Here is a 23,671-nt window from a genome sequence, read left to right as displayed (position 1 = left end):
CCTCTCTTATGATTTACAATCTATAAAAACTTGAAGATCAGCTATGAATTTGTTCTGATTCGAAGGCAAATAACAACAATACAACACCAACGATTACTGGTGGTACATACGGCTAAGAGCTTGATTACTGCGCTCAAAAGTTGGCAGTTAGAATCCACCCTAAGGCAGCTCAGATTGAGGGCTGCGTATCTGCTTTCCAAAGTTCACAGCCATACAAACCTTAGAGGGCAGTTCTACTTTGCACACATGCCTTAGTAATAAGGAACTGCACCGTCAATCCAAAGATATGCAGTTCGAATCTATCAGCTGCTTCACAGGAGAAAGATGGGCAATTTCCTCCCAGGTAATTTACTGTCTCTGAAAACCTGCTGGAGGATCTGCTATAAGTCAGTTTCTATTCAATGGTCTATAACAACATAACAAAAACAACAGCAAAAAAACATTCAGCACCTAAGAGCAGACACAACTCAAAAATAACTCATGATCTATCAATCTGTCATGTTCCTGGGGCTGGGAGGAAGTAATGGTTCAATAGAGAATACCTGGCATCCATTCCTGCTGAGGTCACCCCATGTCCAGCACTGGAGGCTTGTTGTTGTTGTTGTGTGCCATCATGTCTCCTGGGACTCATAGAGACCCTATGTACAACAGCTCTGAAGCCTGTCCTGTCCTGAGGCAGTCTCATTGACTCCAACACACCTACCCCCATTATTCCAGTCACTGAATCAATCCATCTCATCTGGGGTCTTCCTCTCCTGCGCTGCCCCTCCACCCTTCCAAGCATGATGTCCAAGGACTAGTTGCTCCTGGCCACATGCCCAAAGTATGTGAGATGGAGCTTCAAAATCCTAGTATCCAAGGAAAAACTTGTTTTGACCCTCTCTAAGACGGACTTTTCTTCAGCACCACAACTCAAATTTTTCTTCTGTCATCCTTAGTCATTTTTCCAGTTCTCTGATGCACAGCAAGTGATTGCAACACAGCATGAATCAGGCACCTTCATCTCTAGACTGACAAAACTGCCGGCTTACATGTTACTAATGATGCCGAACTGGAATCAGTGGAGCTTTCAAACTAAGATTAGGATGAAAAGCCTAGTGTTCTACCTCCAAAACCCAGTCAATGAAAACCCTCTGGATCACAATGATCTAAGCTGCAGCTGTTCAAGATGAAGACACAGGACTAAACAGTGCTTCTGATTAAAAAACAAAACAAAACACCCCAGAAAGACTCTAAAGAAATAAAAAGGATCTGTAGCATAGTGTAAGGAAAATATGATACTGCTACTAACAGTAATACATTTCAGAGGAAAAAAATTGCTTTGCTCTAGAGCAGAGAAGCCATCCTCTGAGCCTCTATTCCATCACGATCACATTTTACTTATCATTTATTTTATACTTAGAAAATGCAACTTCAAAACTATACTAACTTCTTTTCAAGGTACCATGTTAACAAACTGCACAATAAAGTAAATACTTAAGGTTAAAACTTTCTTTCTTGAAAGATCTAGATAAAATTAAAGATCCACTTCCCACCTCTAGGCAATTATCAGCCTGGGACATGCTGGGAAAACTGAAGGCCATGTTTCCACACATCTTAGGTCTGGAAGACTAAAGAACTCCATTTACCTGGGACATTCTTTCCCGGTGCTTGGCCTCAAGTCTCTCCTTGGCTTTCTGGAAATGAGCATGTTCATTCTCATCGCCAGGAGTCTCCAGGTACTTGTCCACGGCGTCAGGGGTGCTGGCTGCTGTTGTAGGAACTAAAAAGGAGAAGAGAAAGAGGTTTGAAAAAGAACTAGACAGGCAATTACATTTTGTTGTCTTGTTTTTTTTTAAAGCCGTATTTTCAGTTATTTTTAAGAACAGAGAATTAAATAAAGCAGCACACTCAAGATGTTAATGCTGTTGAAGAGAATATCATGAGACAGTCTGCAGCACCAGAAAGCTTTTCACTGCTCTCAGCAACAGAGTGAAGGGAATCTTAAATCTGTCCACTATATAGTGATAGCATGACATTTAAATTTTTTTATAAAACCAACGAAAAGCAAAAACAGTTGTGCTTAAGAACACAGACATGTATCCTCAAATCTCCACTCTTTGTTAGTCTATTTTTTTCCTAATGCTGAAAGGAAATAATATCACAACCATCCCACTTTAACATTTCTGCAGAAACCAGCAAATCTAAAATTTGCCTATTAGAAAACACAAGATCTTAGAAGTGAAATCTGGACTACGTATTTCAGACCACATGAATGCAAAGTCATCCTTCCTGGGAAGCATCTGAGCACTACAATATGAGATATCCACCTCAACAGATGTACTTCTGGAACCACAAAAGGGTCCTTTCTGTCTTTACAAATTAGACACTCCTCACCAGTGATACTGAGGTGTAACACAGAGCCCTCCATCCGGTGGAAACATAACGTTGAAGAGTACTGCATAAAAGAAAAATGTCCTAAGGCACGAGCCGAATGAATTACAGGCTTACAAAAGCAGTCTTCCTAAGGACTGGTCAATTCCCAAAGTGTAAGAATCCAGACTGACATCTTGATTTAAAAAGGGAAAGTATTTTTTTCCTTAAGACATGAAATGTGGAGTTTTTACTATGTTCTCAGGCCAAATCTATTTAAGGGTTTTATTTAAAAAGACTGCTTAAATATCTTTTATGTCCATATATTATTCATCACTATTCTTAGCTAATTAGGTAATTTCTGAGGCCATAAATCATGAAAGGAAGAGTGTTCTCACTCCCTCAGAGCAGCAGGGAGTCTCAAACTGACAACCTGCTTTGCAAGAAGGCTCCTTTGATTATTATGGTTAGGAAATAGTAATATCTCAGAAGAGACTTGAATGAAAAGAAATTATGGCTCGGTCATTTAGAAACCAAGCATTAAGCCTTTTACACGTTTCTTCTGGAATGTTCAGAGTTTTCAGGCTCCAAGACTTTAATCAAAATCTCAAAGCTTTTTTTGTTAAATAATTGAATAAGCTCTTCAATTTTAAAGAGCAACATTCTTTCTGATACTCCCTTCTACTTCAATCACTGTTTTAAGGTGGCTTTAAAAAGTTCTTGAGGAGTCTATTTAAATGTTGCTTTTAATGAAAGGTAGGGCACATTCCTGGAAACATGTGCGCTCTCCCACTTCTTCACTCCAGCCCTGGGGGATTTCGATTCCGAGGGGCTGAGATTTCCACAGAGTATGAATATGCTGAAAATCTTTTCAGGGTGGTGACTTATCTTGTCATCATCCTCGACACAATAAGCAAAGCAGTCTTTATTTCATTGTATATTGTCTGCAAGAGGTAAATGAATGGAAAAGCATGGGCTTTGTAATTAGGCACAAGTGGTTCTGAAATCTCACTTCCTATTTAGATTAGATCCCTAGAACTTAGAGATATTCCAAGCCAAGAAAACTATAGGGCAATTCAATTTTTACATGTAGGAAACCAAGCATTGTAATCAACTTCGTGTCTCTGAATTTAGTTTCTTGTGATTTTTTTTTTACTTCCCCCTCTTAAAGTAGTTGTGACTGAAGGCAAGTAATTTAAAATGAGGTTATATTTTCTCTATATATCAAGTGGTGGTAACATGTGAACATGACAGGAATGTTCAGAAAACTAGATACCACACCATTTGGCCATCATTTAACAAGAAGGGTGGAAACTAAGGCACTTCATAACTATTAGTTCTCCTTTCTGTAAGACTGACTATCCTATGGACACGGACTGCACAAGAACAGGTAAATCCGTTGTGGATGAAATGCAATCCAAGTGCTCCTGAGAGACAAAGATAATGATTGAAACTTTCTTTCACATGCTTTGGGCATGTTCGAGAAAGTGTCAGTCCTTGGAAAAAGACATTATGCTAGGACAGGGAAAGGCTCAGACAAAGAGAGGAAGAACTTCACCAAGATGGACTGGCCCAGTGATTGCCACAGTGTGCCTGAGCAGGCTGGTGGTCCTGAGGATCGGGCAGGACAGGGCCCAATTCAGATCTGCTGCTCACAGGGCAGCTGGAAGCTGTAGTCCAGTCAATGGAGCCTAACACCTTCACCTCAGTTTATTAAGCCCAATTCACATTTTAAGGGCTTATGGTAATCGTGTGAAAAATCAGCTACTTTTATTTCTAATCCACTGAAATTGAACTAAATACAGGAAATGCCATCTACAGAAAAATTATTTCTTTTTCTAAGACATCTTGCATAACACACATGGAAGGCTGAAATTATTGAAATAAGCAAGGTCTTAAATTATAAGACTGAAAAACAATTTTTGTTAAAAAATAATATCAAAGTAGGTGTTTTTCTGCATAAATTCAAGCAAATCAATATGCAAGTAATTTTAACTTAATCATTTTGCCAATTTAAAATTTAAATGAATGTGTTTCTTTGGAATTTTGAATTTGCTCCCTCCGGTTTTAAATAATTTACTTATTGCTGCTGATAGATCTCAAAGTAAAACTAGAAGATAAAACAATGACAATCCTTTAGCCTAGCACAGTCTTGTAGAATGAAATTATTAATGAGATTCTATTTTCCATTTTAACCAAGGAAAATGCATAAATTTTGGGGGTCACAGCTACTGATTAAGATAGTTGTTCTGTTTGTAATCGTAGCAACTATACCATGGAATCACGTCTTTTGGAAAAATCAGAAATATATAACTTGTTGAGTTTTTCATAATGACTCTATGTACACTAGAAAAAAAAAATGCCACCCAGTCTCACAAAGTCATAATCATTGCTAAACTTCAGCCAATTTACATAGTTACTGTGTGAATCTGTATCCAATCTGCCCCCTTTCCCCTGATCCTCTACTTCCCCAAGGATATCCTATTCCACAGACGGGCTCCTCCTAGTAACATGACCAAAGTACGTATGTCAAAGGCTCTATGTCACCATGTAGAGTCACTACGGAGCGCTCTGGCTACCTATCTTTCAAGACAAATTTGTTATTCTGACAAGTTCCTGGATTAGTCAATATTCTGACTATATATGTAGTAGTTTCTACCCAGTTTGCAAATTTTGTCTATTGTGCTATAAGAACAGAACTTCTGTAAGATGATTGGCCTAAATGGAAATGACTTTTGCAATATGAAGAAAGGAATATGAGGTGGTTGAGAAACTAAGGAAATGAAAATAAGAAATAAGTTTGACAGAATTAAGAACCTTTCAAATACTCAACTTTTCGCTAGGCATATGGAAATTTTTTTAAAAACCATAAATGTCATTAATAAATAGTCCCTTAGAATAGGCTTTATTACAGTCCCAGTTGTCAGCCACAACTTGTCATGATCCACACAGTCAAACACCTTTGCATAGTCAATAAAGCACAAACAGACATTCTTCTGATATTCCTTATTTTTCAGCCAGGATCAATCTAACATCAGCAAAGATATTCCTACAGACCCGGCATCTTTTAAATCCCACTTGAACTTCTGGCAATTACCTATCTATGTACTGTTCCAGTCGTTTTTGAATGATCTTCACTATTTTGCTTTCATGTAATATCAATGATACTGTTCGATAATTTCCACATTCAGTTGGATCACCCTTCCTGGGAAGAGGAACAACAATCTGTTGGCCAGATATCTATCCTCCAAATTTCCTGACATAGGCTGGTGAACACATCCAAGGCTACATTTGTTAATTGAAACACGTCAATTGGTATCCCATTGATTCCTGGGTCCTTATTTTTTTGCAAGTGCCTTCAATGAAGCTTCCACTTCATCTTTCATTACCACTGGCTCCTGCTCATATGGTACTTCCTGAAATTTTTCAGTGTCAATCAGTTCTTTCTGGTACAGTGACTCTGTGTATTCCCTCCATCATCTTTTGATGCTTTCTGGGTCATTCAATATATTGCCTATAGCATCGTTCAACATTGCGACACAAAGCTTAAATTTGTTATCAGTTCTTCCAGCTTGAAGAATGCAGAGCAAGTTCTTCCCTTTTATCCTCCAATTCCAGCTCTATGCCATTCCATTGTAACACTTTGCTTTGTCCTCCCAAGCTGCCCTTTGAAACTGTTCAGATCTTTCACTTTGACATATTTCCCTTTAGATTTGGCATCTCAATGTTCCAGTGCAATCTTTAGAGTCTTTTCTGGCATCCACTTTGGTTTTTTTCTATGTCCTCTATTTTTATAATGACCTTCAGCACCAGCTTAATCTTCCTTGGATCCATAATTAACACTCTTGCTATGAGTAGTCAGCAAATAAGGAGATGCATTGCACTGGGAAAATCTGCTATTAGGGACCTTTCCAATTATTGAGGAGTAGAGATATCGGTTTGAGAACTAAGGCCATAGTCTTTCCGATTACTTGCTATGCATCTGAGACCAGGACAATAAAGGAGGATGACTGAAAAAGAACTGATTCTTTTGAGCTGTGGTGTTGAAGAGCACTTAACAGTCCATGGATGGCCAAGAGAAAGAATAGGTACTTCATGGAGAGGGTGCAGCTGGAGTGCTCTTTAGAGGCGAATAATGGGACTTCACCTCACATACTGTGTACATATTATCAGGAGGTACTATTCCTTGAAAAAGAACATGATGTTGGGAAGGGTGGAGGGTCAGCGAAGGAGAGGAAGACCCTCAACCAGGTGGACTGTCATGGTGCCTGCTGCAATAGGCTCTTGTGTGTCAGGAAGTGAGAATGAAGCAGGATCGAACAGAGTTCAGATCTTTTGTTCACAGGGTCACTATCAGTCGTAGTTGACTCAAAGCCACCTAACAACAACATTCCTAACTGTTTGTTTTAATTGAGAGGAGCTATTTCAGTTTGTACCTGGCTGCCACCATAAAAGCATGGGTCAAACCCATGTAGTATCATCTCAGAAGATAGGCTTCTCTATTTATTTTCATGAAGATTACAGCCCTGAAAACCCTATGGGACTGTTCTGCTCTAGGGTTCCATGAAGTGATGAGAAAATAGATGCTCCCATGAGATTGGTTTGGTTGTTTTGAGATTTCTTTCTCTCTCTTTCAGAGTAATCTATACTTACATTTTTCCCAGTAATTAAAATACATTAACCCATTGCTGTTGCGTTGGTATCAACCCATAGCTGACCCTCCAGCAGGTTTTCAGAGGTTGTAAATCACAAGGGAGGAGACAGTTCATCTTTCTGCTGAGGAGCCCCTAGTGGATTTGAACCTCTTGCCTTTGAGTTGGTAACAAAAGTTCCAACCCACTAAAATATCAGAGCTCAGTCATTCCAAGTAACCTAAATTAGTAAAAGTAAATGAAGTTTTTCTGTCTGCATACCATATAACAAGATGGCAAATCTCATTATTTTTAAATGTTTTCAAGTATTTTACCTCACTGACCTGCATCTGGGATAGAGGAAGGGGAGAACAATTTAAGAAGTAGTCTGAAGAGTAAGCTCAATTTCTGTTTCTCTGATATTCCTATATCCTAAAGAAACTATCTTTTCAGGCCTTGTTGTCCCTTAATGATAAAGTCCATGGTAGGCAGGGCAAGAGGTACAGAACCTCACCCATTAGAGGAGCTTCCTTTTGGGAAAGGTTGACCCAAAAAGAGGTCAGGATGTGCTCCAAGACACAAAGACAACAGGAAGCTACATATCACAGGAAGGAAAAAAAAATCAACCAAGAAAGATTTGTATCATTTTTGTTTTTTTAAAAAGCCACACAACAATGACTTCTCATTTTTAGAGGGAGTTTATCCTATTTGCAGTTCTTCAAGGTGCCTCAGAGGCTGGGATACGGTTCAAATTTCTAAGATAGTCAAATAAAAATGGCCTCTATCCACTGGTGTTGGCTGTGCTAGGCTCTATCTGTTCTCATTAACAATGTGGAGAGAAAACAGTTATCCAATTACCTTCACCACACAGGGGAAAACACTATTCCTTAGCATGCTCACTTGCAAAAAAAGTCTGCACTGAGGATTAGGTAAGTTATAAGAAGGCTATAATGTTAATTTTTAGGACTAACTTACCCACATATCCAGGGCACACTGAAAGGGTTTTTAATTTTGGTTTCTGAATGTACAAGATGAGTTGGGGGGTGTGTGTATATATATAAATATATAACTCTCTCTATATATAAATTTAGTTTGTTAATGTATAACATAATTGGTTTAAATATATACACAGATATACAAGTTTTTGTTTTAAGTATACATGAGAGCCTTATGGTGTAGCACATGAGCTTATCAAGCTGCTAATTGAAATGTCAGCAGTTTGAATCCACTGGCTGCTCTGAAGGAGGAAGATGGGCAGCCTCCGTCTGTAAACATTTACTCATCCAACTGTAAAGATTTACAGTTTAAAAATCTGATGGTGGATCATTATGAATCATAATAAACATAAGAGCAGTGGTTGGGTCATTTTTGTTTCTCCTACTTGGCTTCTTCATCTGCCTATCTACTTTTAAGGTCAATAGGCATGGAGACACTGGTGAATGATCTCTGACCAAATTCTGGCAGAAATTGAGTCATCCAACAGCAATCAAGGGAAAGATCCTGTGGAACTAGTACCTAGTAGCACCTAGACCATCCTATTCTGACATAATCATTCACGGCTTCTCCAGGCAAACTGTGGTAGGGTGTGTTCAATTTTCCACAGGAAATACATTTTTCTTACACTTTAATTCATGATTAAACATTTTTATCTACATAAGTTTTTGGTGCTAATTGCCATTATTGGTGCTGCTGTTAGGTGTTGTCATGCGGACTATGACCTATAGTTACCCTTGAACAAGAGATGAGAACTCTGCCCTGTCTTGCAGCATCCTTCTCATCTCCGAGAGGCCTGAGTACACGGTTGCAGTCACTGTTGTCAATCTACGCTAGCAACACTTCCACACAAGCTTTTAACTTTTCAAATGGGCTATTTCTTTCCACAGTTCTGTTTCACTCTATCTTGCAGGGTGGAGGATACAGGAACTACCACTGTTCTTTTCAAATAGCGAGCCTAGGTGTCTATCAAGTGCAACAGAATACCATTTCCCACTTCCAGAATGTTACTGCTTCTCAAAATTGAACCAAACTGAACTTCCCAGAAAGTATACACTCTACTTTCCAAAATTAAGTGTTAAACTAGAGGGTTTCTGCTTTCTTTACATGTCTGATCCTGTGCTAGCAACTCTGGTGGGTCAAGGGTATTTGAGAAGCTGAGGTAACAGCTCCATCTTAGACAGACTACCAGAAACACATGAATGCAAATCCTTTCTTCTTACAGCCAACGAGCATAACAAGGTCTCTGGGTGGCAGAACTAGCTAAGTACAGGCTGCTGAATGATGATTGGTAGTTTGAACTCATCCAGAGGTATTTCACGGAAATTCCTGGTGATCAAATGTCCAAAGACCATAGCTACTGAAAATGTATGAAGCACAGTCCTACTCTACACACAGAGAGTACACTGAGTCATCCTAAGCCAGGTTTTATTTTTCATTTAAGCATGAGACATGTGGGGAAAACGAGTGAACCAAACAAAACTCCTAGTCACATGAGAAGTATATTCTTGTGAGAGGAAAACCCACAAAACAAATCCACAAAAACAAAATTCAAAGAAAAACAAAACAAAGAAATCATTTCTAGAATGGGCTATATAACGTAAAAAAGAGACAAGAATAGAGAAACAGAAGAGAGTTAGGAAGGACCAGGAGCATGAGAGGGGCAGAAGAAAGCTAGATCTTAAGAGCAGGTGACATCTGGGCGTGTGTATATATGAAGAGAAGACATGGGTTTCTGAAGGAAGGACATGCAGACAGACAGGATGGTGAGCAGAAACAAGTGTACCTGGAGAATGCCACGAAGAACATGGTGGCCAAAGGTGAAGACCTGAGAGAGTGGAGGGCAGGCCCTGAGTAAAGGGGCCACAAGTAGGGAAGGGGCTTAAAGCCACGGTAAGGAGACAATGAGGGGTGCTGAGGAAACAGAGCATGTGTTGTGGTGTGCTTTAAAGAGCTCAGTTTGGCTGCTAAGAGAGAAGGGGTAGGGAGAGAAGCAGATCTTTTTAACAGAAGACCAGCATGGTGGCTTTGTCCCAGAAGGGAGCACAAAGGCAGTGAGAGGTTCCTATGAAAGGTGTACCCCTGTATGCGTGTACACACACGGAAGATCATAGATTTACTTCTTTCTTTCACAAAATAAAGTTCCTTCCACTGCAGGCAACTGAATATAGGGACAGAAAAGCTTTTCACATGCGTGTGAGTTGCTTTCAGTTTTAAAAATGATACACCAATGCTTGCCATAGAGTTTAAGCTTCACAATGTAATCTTCTACTTACTGTGAAGTTCTAACTTTCTGGGAGAGAAAAGAGTTAAGAAGTGCTCTGGTTTATTAATAAGCCCTGGCACTGCACCCAATGTTCCTGTCACGTAGCAACACAGTCACCAAGGCCAGGGAATGGATGCCAGGGAAATATTTCCATCCTTGCTCTGTCCCTGAAAAATGTTGTCATTTTAAGGAAAAGCAACTGAAAATTAGGTGAGTCTGTGGTTATCTTCAGAATGTGGTAGAGAATCATTCTTTTCATCCATCTGGAAGTCCTACCGACTCAGAAACACAATCAGATCTAACTGTGCACCAATTACCCTCATTTTCAAACTTGATTTTATAATCACAGCACCATACTTTATTCATATTCAAACCAAAGACAGGAAGAAATTGCCTCCATCACTCAGACACTCGTTGGTTTTGAAAGTTACTAGGCTTAGATAGTTCTCCAGAAACAATAGATTAAGATTGCAAAAGAAGTTAATAACTTCACCTTGAAACAGTAACAGATGCAATTATCTACACTGGCCTTTGGCTCAATGCTCTCTAAAGAGAGGCCCGTGGCTGGAAGTCAGATGATACACTAACATTAAATACTAACAAGAAAATTTCATTATTCTGCTTTCATGAGCAAAAATTAACTTACCTTTATACTAGTGACAACAGATGATGGAAATAAATTACAATCTACATAAATCATCATCTTATCATTGCTAATATTATTTTCAAATAGTGTTAGCAATGCTGTCACTTGAAAGGGTCAGGATTTATATAGCAGAGTTGACAAGAAGGGTAATTTATTTATAGGTGGAATATAAACCAGTAAAGGATTTTATGTGAAAATTTAATCTCAGAGCATGGCAGAACAGTGAGACAGTAATGTTCACGTAAAGGGAAAAAAACAAGCCAAACCAAAATAGCCTTTTAAAAAAAGTCCCTCTAAATGCAGTTACACGGCACTAGATACCAGAGGTATGTGACTGTAAAAATGGCTTGGAGCATAGAGAGATCACGAGGAGGTGAAGGAGGGGGCAAGGTTCGGGTCTGCTGTTCATAGATTTCCATCAGTGAGGAGGTGTTGAATTGATGGCAGCTAACAGCAACTAGACATGAGTCATCTATAACATGGAAATAAAGTCTGCATCTTCATATGTGGTACTAGACTCTTCCTAAAAAGAAGACAAAGGCCCTTCCGCGGCATGCCCTCGCAGCACATGTGTTTTATAGTCAGTGCAATCATAGCTGGCTGAGAGCACGAGGAAAGCACTGTGGGCACAGAAGGTAATAAAAATGTAATCTGGGCTGTGTTTACTCCATCTAGTCGAGCTACATTTCTTTTTTATGTGTCTTAAAGGTACAAACTGACATAGAAATTTTGAAAAATATGAGGAGTGACCGTGAAAACATGAACACGATTCTCATTTATTAATAGCTGTATACTACTTAAAACTTTGAAAGCATGAGTGGTATCCACTTCCTAAACAACATGCCTCTGGAAACTCTATGAACTGTGATAAACGTCGATGGTTGGAGAGGGGTTCAGGGCTTTTGTTCATAGGGTCGTTATGAGTCGTGCTTGACTCGAAGGCAATCAATAACAACATAATGTACCCCAAATTAAAATTGAGCTGTATGTTCAAACATACAGATAATAGTTTGTGTGCATACAAACACATACACATATATAAACAGTATCTGGAATGTCTTAACCTTGGGTTATTGTTTTCATCATTGTGTCCAAAGTTAATCTGGAGATGGGCTGACAACAGTAACTGTAACAGTGGGCTCGAGGATGAGGAGAGAAAGTTCTCACAGGACCTCTGCGAATCACAGTCAACAACAATTCTCCACATGACTGGCGGCCACTTGGTCTCCTATCTACACCAAGATGTGCAAGCAAAGCAGGGACTGAGATAATGATGTGGGAGTGTGCAGTGTTCCCTTCAGTTATATGCTGGGTTGTATTGAGTCAGAACCGACTCAATGGCACCAAACAATAACTCAGCACTTCATAAATCCAAACCCAAACCACAATCTTTTGTGTTGACTACCACTCACCACAACCTTCCAGGAGAGAAGGAAACTTCCCCACAGGGTTTCGGACGCTGGAGATTTTTACGGGAGCACCCTGCCCCATCTTTCTGCCACAAGGGAGTTGGTGGTTTTGAACCACAGTCGTTTCAATGAATTAACAGCATTCCCAGGGCTCCATTTAGTACTTAACAGATGAATTTTTAAGTCTAATTTTTAACTTTTTCCATTTTTACAGAGACTGTAGCAACAAAAGGCAAATGACACTATTCATGCCTATGTAAATCTTATGGAAATAACAGTTTTCGTTTTCCCTGAACATTTAGGAAGTCCCTTTGGTGTACATGTATATCTTAACATTATATAGTTGTTCTAATTTTATTACATACCTAACTGTCATAATTTGACCAAGAGTTCGTAACTACTACAAGCAGGCCAAATCTGCTCTGCTGGTTACTTTTAAAGACAAAGTTTTATTGAGATACAATCATGACTATTCATTCAGAAGCTATCCATAAGCTGCTTTCAAATTGTTTAAAACAGAAACTCTGAGAACTGCAAAGCCAAAAATATTTCTTAACAGGGTTGAATTGCCCCATCTGGCCTCCTAGGCTGTAATCTTTACAGGAGCAGATGGTTGGGTCTTCCCCTCACTCGCTGAGTCGATGTATGGATTCCACACCCTGATCTTCCAGTGAGCACTTAACCACTGTGCCACTAAGGCTCCCTGGAATACAGTGCATCTATCATCAGTGCTTTTTGACTGTTTTGAGTACATGATTTAATTTTCCAAAAATAATGCTGGTTTCTTTAGTGAATCAATTAGGGTTTATCACTGTGCTAGCCATTCTTTATATTCTAAGCATTTCTGGATGTGAAATATTTTTCTCTTTATACTTGTCAATCTCATAGTTTTTACTGGTATGACCTACAATAACATCTTTTAATACTTTTAATTGTTCCGAATAATGGTTGGCAGTTAAATGGAAATGTCCTTGTTACGTTGATGCTGTTGTGATGTTGGAACGAACCCATAGCTGACTCTCCAGCAGGTGTGCAGAGGCAGTCAATTGTACAGGAGGAGACTGCAGCAGCTGGTTAGCATTCTAGAATGTGGTAACAGGAACAAGTATTTGCTATTTCAAAAGGAGAAATACAATTACAGTGTGATAAATAACAATCGTCTAAATCTAGTCCAAGACCAAAAGGCCTTGGCATTATGACAAGCAGGACAGCACTGAGGCCAAGCTCACATTCCATTCAAAGGTCCCACAGTGAATTATCTGTAATTTGCAAACTGTGAGGTTCTGTGGCAAGAGATTTAGAATCTGGAAAAGGTGGTTTGGCATGCTTTTGTGATATGCTCCGATTCCTTTTATATTCTCTGGGAGTGAATCACTTTTGTCTTATCTAGGTCATTCTGATGTGGGCAGAAATCAAGTTTTGCATCAACCCTCAGATCTTGCACAGGTCAAGATCTACACCCTGGCAAAGATCCTAAAGGCAATAGCATGATCAGAAGGTGTATCCTGGATGCCAAGTCATCTGTGCTAAATCTCCTGGCATCTCCACAGATAGCTGCTCTGCAGCATATGCTGGTATCCTATGAAGCAAAACTGAAACAGGGAACAGGATGTGATGGTGTATCAATGGACCTCACACTTCCAGCTCCAAGGACTTCACTGGTTAATTCTCTGGTTTCATGGTAACTTCCAAGGACTTCACTGGTTAATTCTCTGGTTTCATGGTAACTTATTTTATAAGGAAAAGATGTGCCATACCTACAGTTTACTACACAGTCAGAATGACAATACTAAATTAAACTTTAACTTATAAATACTGAAAACTAAGAGAGTGGTCAAACAAACCCAATGCCATAGGCATGTAGTAAGAATTAGAGAGTCCTAAGTGGTCAAAATATAGGTAGACCTTCAAGTTTGTGGAAAACACTTCTATTTTAAAAGTCTCATCACATTTCTATATCAGAAGTGTCTAGAAGAGGGGTTCTAAATCAGGGGTCACTTTTGTCTTGCTTCCTCCCCAAGAAGGAGTACATTAGGGATGCATCCTGTCTTTATAGCTTTTCAATCCACATGTGGAATAGATCATTAAGGAGGCTGGACTTTATAAGGAGGAATAGGACATCAGAATTGGAGGAAGTATCATCAATAAAACCTGCATTATGCAGATGACACAACCTTGCTTGCTGAAACTGAGGAAGACTCAAAGCATTTGCTGAAGAAGGTCAAGAACTTCAGTCTCTACTATGGATTGAAGCTCAACATCAAAGAAATAAAATAAAAGATTGTCACCACTGGGCCAAATGGCAGCACCATAATAGATGGAGAAGAGATTGAGGCTGTTAACAATTCCAGCTTGCTTGCCTCAACAATCAAGACTCTTCACACCAGCAGTCAGGAAATTAAAAGTCAAACTACACTGGGAAGACCTGCCATCAGGGACCTCTTCACAGAGTTGAAGAGCAATGATATCAGTTTAGAGGCTAAGATGTGCCTGCTTCAGGCCATGGCCTTCATAACTACTTACTACACATCAGAGAGCTAGACAACAACTAGGATGACAGAAGGAGGATGGGTGCCTCTGAGTTGCGGTGCTAGAGAAAAGTATTGAACATATCATGGACTGCTCATTGCAGGCAAGGATTCTGAAGCTCTGTCTCACACACTTTGGGCAAGTTGCCAGGAAGAACCAGTCCTTGGAGAAGGACATCATGTTTGGAAGAGTGGAGGGACAGCACAGAAGAGGGAGACCTTGGATGAGATGGATTGACACAATAACTAGGGATGCAGGGGGGAAGGATGAGATGGATTGACACAATAACTGGAGTTACAGGGGCAGGGGAAACAGTGATATTGGTTCGGGACAGGGCAAGGCTCAGAGCTATTGTGCATAGGTTTGCTGTGAGTCACAGGTGACTTGATGGCACCTAACAACAAACAACAACATCCTCACTGAAGAATGGCTGACAAACTTTGGAGGCATTTTTTAGCTATTACAGCTATAAAGTATTCTAATATATTATGGAAAGTAGTCAAAGATACTTAACTTGCTAAGAGACTGAAGTTGTTAACAATTACAGCTTGCTTGGCTCCACAATCAGCACTCCTGGCATCAGTAGTGATGAAATCAAAAGATTAATTGCATTGGGAAAATCTGCTCTCAGGGACCTCACTGAGTACTGAGAAGCATGATGTCAGTCTAGAGACTAAGGTGCGCCTAATCTAGGTCATGGTCTTCACAATTACTTGTTATGCATCAGAGAGCTGGACAAAGACTAAGGATGACTGAAGAAGAATTGATACCTTCAAATTATGGTCCTGGAGAGGAGTCTTGAACATAGACTGCCAAGAAAACAAACAGGTCTGTGTTGGAGAGGGTGAAACCAAGTTTCTCCTTGGAGGCTAGGATTTTGAAGCTCCATTCCACATACTGTGGGCATTTGACTGGGAGAGACTGACTGTGGGCATTTGACTGGGAGAGACTGGTCCCTGGAGAAGGACATCATGCTCAGAAGGGTGGATGGAAAGCACAGGAGAGGAAGACCCAGGATGAGATGGATTGATACAGTAACTGGGGCAATGGGGGTTGGTGTGTCAGAATCAGTGAGACTGGTTCAGGACAGGGCTGGCTGTAGAGCTGCTGTACATGGAATCAATACGGGCCACAAGCACCTTGATGGCACATACAGTGATGACAACAACAACAATTCACCAGAAGAGTCCCTCATAACAGAGAATTATGCAAGACAAAGACAAGTGATATCCTCCTGTGCAATTTACAACCTTTGAAAACGTAGTTGGAGGGTCAGCAATGAGTAATTTCCGACCTGATGGCAATGACTATTTGAAGTATTTTCTAAGCCACTCCTCACTGCAGGTGAAGGCGCCAGAGGTGGCCACTCATCGTTTATGACCAGGTACTATCTGAGACTGGCCACCAAGCTACCTCTTTAGAGTAAATCTGTTATCCTTGAGATGCAATCTATCAGGGACTACATGAGAGAAAATGCCCTTCCTCTCACACTGAGATATAATCTAGTTAATAAATGTTGTAACATTTTAATTCCAAAATACTGCACTGGCTGCATCCTAAATCCAATTGGATTCATGTTGGGAACAATACAGGATTCATGTTGGACAATTCAGCTATCATTAGATATTTTTTTCCTTTCTGAATCCCAATGCATTCACCATGATTTAAATTCTTGAGTTTATGAGTGGCATTAAACCACTCAGCTTCCTACCAAACTATCCTTTCTATTAGGCTGTATGTTCACAAAAATGAAAGAAAAATCAGTGTCTCTAAATTTGTAATGCTCAAAACTGGCTTTAAGGACAGACATGTAGACATGCTAGATTATTCTAAGAACACTCAACAAGAATATCAACGTATTTCTACAGATGGTTACACATTTTCACTGTCTATGTAGTCTTAATATCAGTTTAACCAAAAAGCTTTTTTTCTACTTCATTTCCCATTTGTTATTTGACTAGCAGCAACTCAGACCAAACAACCCAATAAACTAGCCACCTTTGCTCAAAGAGGTGTCATCTAATTACCCTGAGTTGGTAAAGGGACAAAATGCAAGCCCGAGGTACTAGAGGAATACAGGCTTGTTCACCTTCTAGTTGAGCTCATTTTCTGCGAAGGGAGTCTGCTATCTTCATTTGACCTCCAGATGACCATGACTTTTTCAATTCAAATGTGCAGCTTTGCTATAAATAAGACCGCAGAGCTGCTCAGGCTATAAATAACTAGAAATTATATGCTTTCTCCGGTCTGTTTGTACTAGCACTGCAAAGCCCTTCACTTGCTATGATTGAACAGTCTCTGTAGGAAGACAAGAAAATACAGCCAGTGAAATCACTTCATCCTGCTGAAATGGAAATATGTCAGGATCTCAAACACACAGCAAGTAGATAAAGAAAATTATGGGGAAGGAAGAAACAGTAAAAGACTTTCAATATCTATTTGGAGGAGTTGATGTTGCAAGTAGTAGTTTATCATACATCATGAGATCACATTTATTACGTGAATTTCATTTCCCTGAAGTACAAACAGAAATGCAATTATTGCTAGGTGCTATCAAGTCAACTATGATTCATTATCATCCATATTTTTAAAAATAGAATTATTTTCTATACAAAATAAAAGAAAGCAGGAAAAAGAATTCTTGTTTTAGAAGAGGAAAAAAGACCCACATATTTAAATATGTATACTACACCCACAGTGTGAAGGGAAAAATGGTTTTTAATATTGTTTTCCCTTTGCCACAATTTTCTCTATCTGTAAAAATGTAATCCTATGGAGCTATACTGGTGTAATCTCTAGGTTTTTTTATTGCTAACCAAAAGATTGCATGTCTGCTGGTTCAAATCCACCAGCTGTTCCAACGTAGAAAGATAGGACAATCTCTCAGATACAATTGACAGCCTTGGAACCCACTAGAAGCCAAGAGTCAGAAGCAGGTCCCTGAAGATCATCAATCCTACAGCGTTAAGAACTAGAGCTTTTTCCTAGCCCTTCAATGCCTACCCACTTGCCGTGCAGTTAATATTCTGAGAGAAAAATATTTTCTTACAATAGGAGGAAATATGTTTACCGTGGCAATAAAAACCAAGTTCTTCAAAAGTTATAATGTTATTGGAGTTAACATAAGTATTTTAGAGGCCAAGAAAAAAAAATTGTGGCTTATGGTGAAATCTTTCTGATTGTACATAATTCATCTTTTCTTTTTTAAACCAGTATCATTAATTTTGAGGCTATTTTTAAAGATGATTGAAAACCACTATATAGATAAATGCTTATATTAATTCCAAGATGTCTCTTCTAGTAACCATAAACATTAAGAGTATATATCATCTCAATATTAAGATTGGATAAATTCTTTTGGATAAAATAAAAATAGTAATCTGAGTATGTGTGCATGATACATTTAAATTGTTTTTTGTTGTTATGTGCCATCGAGTCGCCTGCAACTCATAGCGACACTATGTACAACAGCTCTAAACTCCGCTCTGTCCATGCACATTTAAATTACGCTAGATTAATATATCAATTGAAATAAAACATAAGACATCGTGAGACTCAGAGAGCTTGGTTAACAATTCTTTATAAAAGCTCTTTTCCTGCTTCCTAAGTATGCAATCAGAAGTCCAACATCTCTAAGTACTACTGAACATTCCAGGGGAGGAGAAGGAGATAGACTTTGCATTGAAAAATGACCTTCCACCTTCCAGGGCTTAATAGCTGTCTTACAGACATACATAGCTGACATCTGCACGCACATTAGTCCATGGACAAGAATGTAAAATATGTAATAGTCACTTACATATATGGTGTCTTGTTAAGTTGAAGCATCTTAAGAGTTTTTAGAAGACAAAATTATACGTACAATATTTTAACAGAAGCACATTAAATAAAAAGGAAACGGGTGAGAAATAAGAGCAGCTTACTCAGTGCTCTTAATCCCAGTATCTCTAGTTGTATTGCAAAACCGGTGTGACTGCAAGCAAGGCAAAAGGAATACTTTTTATTTTTTAATGAAAATAGAAGTGTTTAAGAAACACAGGCCCGTGCAAAGAAGGTGGTGACACTAGAGTCATCATCCAGCCATGCATGTGTCCCGCCACCCTCCTCCCAGCCAACAACAACATACGTTTAACAGGATCTTGGGGAAGAGGTTCCTGGGTAGTCTTGAGTAAACTTTGGGACACTATGGAAAAATAAGAAAATATAACTAAAAACAAAATAACAGAAACATAGGGATGAAGATGGAAACTCACACAGATTCCAGTGACAATGCCTCCAAAACAATTAACCAAAAAGCAAAAAGTCAATAAATTATAATGGAACCAAAACGAAATAGCCTGAATTTTGACTCCTCTAAAAAACGAAGGTAAATGTATAATCAAAGACACATCTGTACAAGAGATCAAGGTCTTTTCATGGTGGCTATTTTTAACTCTCATAGCACATCCAGCTAAGCAGTTAGGTCACTCCTTGAGGAGCTCTGGTGACCTAACTGCTTAACTCTGGTAAGGAGTTCACTGGCAATCCAAAAGTACACGGTTTGAATCCACCAGTGGCTCCACAGAAGAAAGATGGAGCATTTCCTCTCATGGGATTTACTGCCTCCGAAAACCTGCTGGAGGGTCAGTTCAGACGGTACAAAACAATAATACACAACTGTCACTGTTTAGTGTAAAGTATCGCCAATTCCCATTGGTCTGTTTCATAGATGCCTCCAGCATCTCTGTTTGTCCACTCAGCAGTCAAGCTCCAGCTCACAACTCAGGCTAGCTGTTGAGGCTGTCCTTGTCATTTACATTTATCCACCTTTCCAGCTTACCTTTGCCTTCTTGCTTTATTCTATAACCCATCTCCTTGACTAAGCACTGACTATCCTGCCCATTATACACCTATTAGAAGAATCTATCTCCACCAAGTGTCTTAGGAAAGTCTGTGCCATTACAGGTACCTCCTCAGTCTCCATCTGATCTGTGGACATCAGAGCTGGTTCATAGTTTAAGTAAATTCAAATGGATTAATATTAGGAAGGTGTGATCACTCGTAATTATTATTTTAAAAAGTAGTTCCTAATATCCTATTTTCTAGGATGGGAAGATGAGGGGAATGGCTGGATTCTGTGAAGGTGTGTTTTCTGGTCTGGAGTTTAGACTAGGGTGTGGCTCTTAGTCACAAAAAGGTGTGAACTGATTGGAGTTGGCCTCATATTTAAAAAGGCTTTTGGGCCCTTGGGCCTAGTTTTTGTGGACCTCCTGAATAAAACAAGTTTGGAAGCAGGAATGGCATCCACTTCCAAAAAAGCTTTCCTCTGGAAACTCTATGAACTTGGAGAAAAGATGAAAAATTTGCGTTCAAGACTCTCATTCATAGCGTCACTATGGATTGTCTATGACGCTATGGCACTAAACAACAAGTTCCTATTATATTCCAGAAAATAAAATGATCTCTGGAGAAAGGGGGAAACTGAAACTATCCAGAGTACCTTCTCAGACTCCATCTGATCTGTGGAAGTCAGATCTGGTTCACAGTTTTAGTCAATTCAAACTGATCAATATAAGGTGTGATCACTGATAATTACTTTTTAAAAAGAGTTCTCATTATGAAACAAACAATTTCAGAAAATACACCTATCACTGAAAAAAGAGGAGGAGGGGGGAAAAACCCTGTAAATATGCAGGAACTCTCTCATAGCAGCTAAAGCAGTAGCATCACTCTTAACAAGAGTATTTTGTTCCAGAGACTCCTGTAGTAGAATCCCCCATTGTGTTATGAGCTACCTGACCTAGTTAATTTCTTTGTTTGGAAGTGACAAAAGGAGCCTTTAAAAAAGAATCTGCACTCCTGCAATGAGAGCCAGATTAGAACCCCTTGGGGTTCCCAGTTCTCACACCTGTTCTCTGCACAAAACAGAAGGGGAATTATCTCACACCAGAGCCTGTCTTCCCATCAGCAGGCAAGCAGGAGACCAACAGGAACTTTTCTCTGAGATCCCACTTACATGCAGGGCTCCTTCACAACAGATATTTTGGCTGTGCAGCTCCTTTATTGCCCTATTTATTCCTATGATTGGGCTGTGTATTTCCTCGGAATCTTGGGCAGGAAACAATGGCTGTTTGGCCTCACCTGAACAAGCAGGCAAGAGAGAGTGCACAGAAATGCCAAATCAGACAATAGACAAGTCATGAGTTTAATTTATAATTTGGCAAAGTGAACAGTTATTTCTCGAGGACTTCAAAGTTCCTACTAATGAAAATGGCAAAACAATAAAAATAGGATCTGAATCTTAGAAGCCTCTTTTCAAGAGTAGAAAACCCAAGAATTTAGTGCTTTCTGAGACCTACTACAGTGCGCACTTTGGTCTCACACCTCGGTCATCAAGACAAAGGAGACGAGCAGCTTATGTTTGAAAGAAAATGCTTTGAAAATTATATTTCCTCTGTCTTCTATCACTGAAGGTTTCTAATGTTAAGAGTCTCCTACTACTTACTTCCAAAAGAAATGAAAACTTAACACTGAAAACATTGTGTGAAAGCTGAGGTACAGATGCTCAACCCACCCACCTTCAAACCACAGTATAAAGCCCCTATTAAGAAATCACTTCAAGGTTTCAATACATCAATACAGCTTGCCAATGAATGAACTTAGGTGTCATCAGCCAGGCTCCCAGCAGAAAGGCTGATCTGCATATGGAGTGCACATGCACAGACGTGGACCCAGACATACAAGGACACACATGTAGGTACACATTAGCAAAAATGGCTGCAGAAGACAAAACAGCAAACCCAGCTTTGTTTCCAGAGAAAGCACCCAGAGTACAGATTGCAAGATATGTCTACCAAGGCTAGTGAAGAACACACTGGTGGCCATGCCTTATTAGAAAAAGACAGAGATGGATGCTCATGGCTAACAGACTGCAGAGACTCGGGGCAATTAGAGGAGTGGACAGAAATGCAGTTAGTTGTAGCAAATAGGCCCATCCAGACCCCAGACCCAGGAAAATCAATTGGTTACAAAGAGCAGAATCAGTGGCGAGAGAGACGAAGGGTGGCCAGGCTGGAGGAAGGTCCACTTACTGACGCTGCCACAGACCGCCATGCAGTACTCCTCAGTGTCAAAGTTGTTTCGGTTGCCTCCACATCCGCCGTAAAAGAATGGGGCACACTTCCCTTCAGTCACATCAAAGTACCAGCGGGAGATCATTGCTCGGCATGGCCCCGTCTTGGCTTGTTCTGAGCACACCTCTAATCAGAGGAGATGTGGGGAACCACATTTAGCATGAAAAAGGCACTGTCTGGCTGTTCATGTACACATGTACATACATGTCTACTTTTCTTATGGCATTAACTGTCCCAGTGGTAACTTGGGCTGTCTTTACTAGGCAGCAACCACTAAACATTTATTGAAGAATTTAATTACCCATCAAGACTTTTAAATTCCATTTGAAACAAAACAATGCACTCTCATCAATGAATGCTGGTCTTAGCAGTAATAAAAGGATTTGCTCTGGTGTAAACAAAATCTTTCAGCTATTTTTAGTTTAATACTAAATGACAGAAGGTGTTTACACATAAAAATATTTCTTCACCTAAAAAAAAAAAACCAACCCACCCCAAAACTATTTTGACATTTCAATAATTTCAGATCAACTTTAAGGAAAAAAAGATTATTTTGATTGTGATGCAAAAATTTAATCTCTCAATTACATTTGATTGCTTTTTTCTTAATAAATTACTGTCTTTAGTGCAACAATGAATGAATGGAAACCCAAAATCTCTGTAAATGTTTATGAAAATTAATAAAATATAATTATAGAAAAAAAATAAAAAATTACTGTCTTAACTCAAGTATAAATTAATTTTATTTTAATATGATCCACTTATATTGTGAAGAGAGCCTGAATATAATAGATCTGAATCCATATGCAATGTGTGACTATTACAAGTCTATTTATAGTAACTCTAGTTCGATGTAAATTTAAAGTAGAAGACATCTTACCTGTCATCATGCCTTGCCACTCTAAATCTTAACGATCAGTTTTATAATCTCTACTCAATTTGAAGGGAGCCCTGGTGGTTTGTTCTGCAGGGAGTTGCACTGCTAAGCCAAGGCAAACCTATCTGGTGGTTTGAATCCATCATCAGCTCTTCAGGAGAAAGATGAACAATATCCTTCTGTGCAATTGACAGCTTAAAGACATGCTGGGGGGGGGGGGGTTACCTACAAGTTGGTTCTAATCCAACAGCATGGAGAATAAGAACTAATTTAAAGCACACTTCCACTTGTAAGGTATATACTTAGACTTAGAGCTCTCCCTCCCTTGTAGGTCCCATATTTGTTGGAAGTGAACCAGCAGCTTCAATCCTCTGTATGGCTTTATGCTCTGCCCTGGCTTAGTCTTTGGGGAGCCGGGGGAAGCCTGGCACACTCAGATGTCTCCCTTAATTTTGGATTTCATAACACACTAGGAGGAAGCATTCTTCTAACCAAGATATAAACCATGCATAATGCAGAGCTTCCAAATTAGGAATCTTCAACAGATTGATCCTAATCTGAAACTCAAGGACAGTAATCTACAACAATAATATAAAAAGACATTACCATTTTATTCATTACCCACAGCCTCCACATGTACATTAATCATCGCCCTTTCCAACTAAGGCAAAAAAATAGTGGCGTAAATAATCAGAAATTGCCACCACCACCACTATCATCATCATATCAACAGAGGTTGTTGTTGTTATGTGCCGTCGAGTCGCCTGTGACTCATAGCGACCCTTTGTACAACAGCCCTAAACTCCGCTCTGTCCTGTGCCAATCGCACTGTCTCTGACACTCCCATCCCAATTAT

General features: G+C 39.4%; 1 protein-coding gene across 8 annotated transcripts in view; it reads right to left on the bottom strand.

Annotated features, from left to right (window-relative positions):
• The window catches only part of APP (amyloid beta (A4) precursor protein), a 361,031-nt gene that overhangs the window by 114,342 nt on the left and 223,018 nt on the right, over nt 1-23,671 (bottom strand). For 3 of the 8 annotated variants that reach the window (XM_006896028.1, XM_006896029.1, XM_006896032.1), the window contains 3 exons: nt 21,897-22,064; nt 18,953-19,009; nt 1,629-1,762 (listed from right to left, as the gene is read on the bottom strand). In XM_006896028.1, the coding sequence (XP_006896090.1) occupies nt 1,629-1,762; nt 18,953-19,009; nt 21,897-22,064 (359 nt within the window). The remainder of the gene's footprint in view (nt 1-1,628; nt 1,763-18,952; nt 19,010-21,896; nt 22,065-23,671) is intronic. The other 5 variants (XM_006896033.1, XM_006896034.1, XM_006896035.1 and 2 more) reach the window with 2 other exon arrangements.

Source organism: Elephantulus edwardii, unplaced genomic scaffold (genome assembly GCF_000299155.1).
Source record: "Elephantulus edwardii isolate Elephantulus edwardi_28Jun2011 unplaced genomic scaffold, EleEdw1.0 scaffold00180, whole genome shotgun sequence".
NCBI lineage: Eukaryota > Metazoa > Chordata > Mammalia > Macroscelidea > Macroscelididae > Elephantulus > Elephantulus edwardii.
This window is presented reverse-complemented; position numbering and strand designations above follow the sequence as displayed.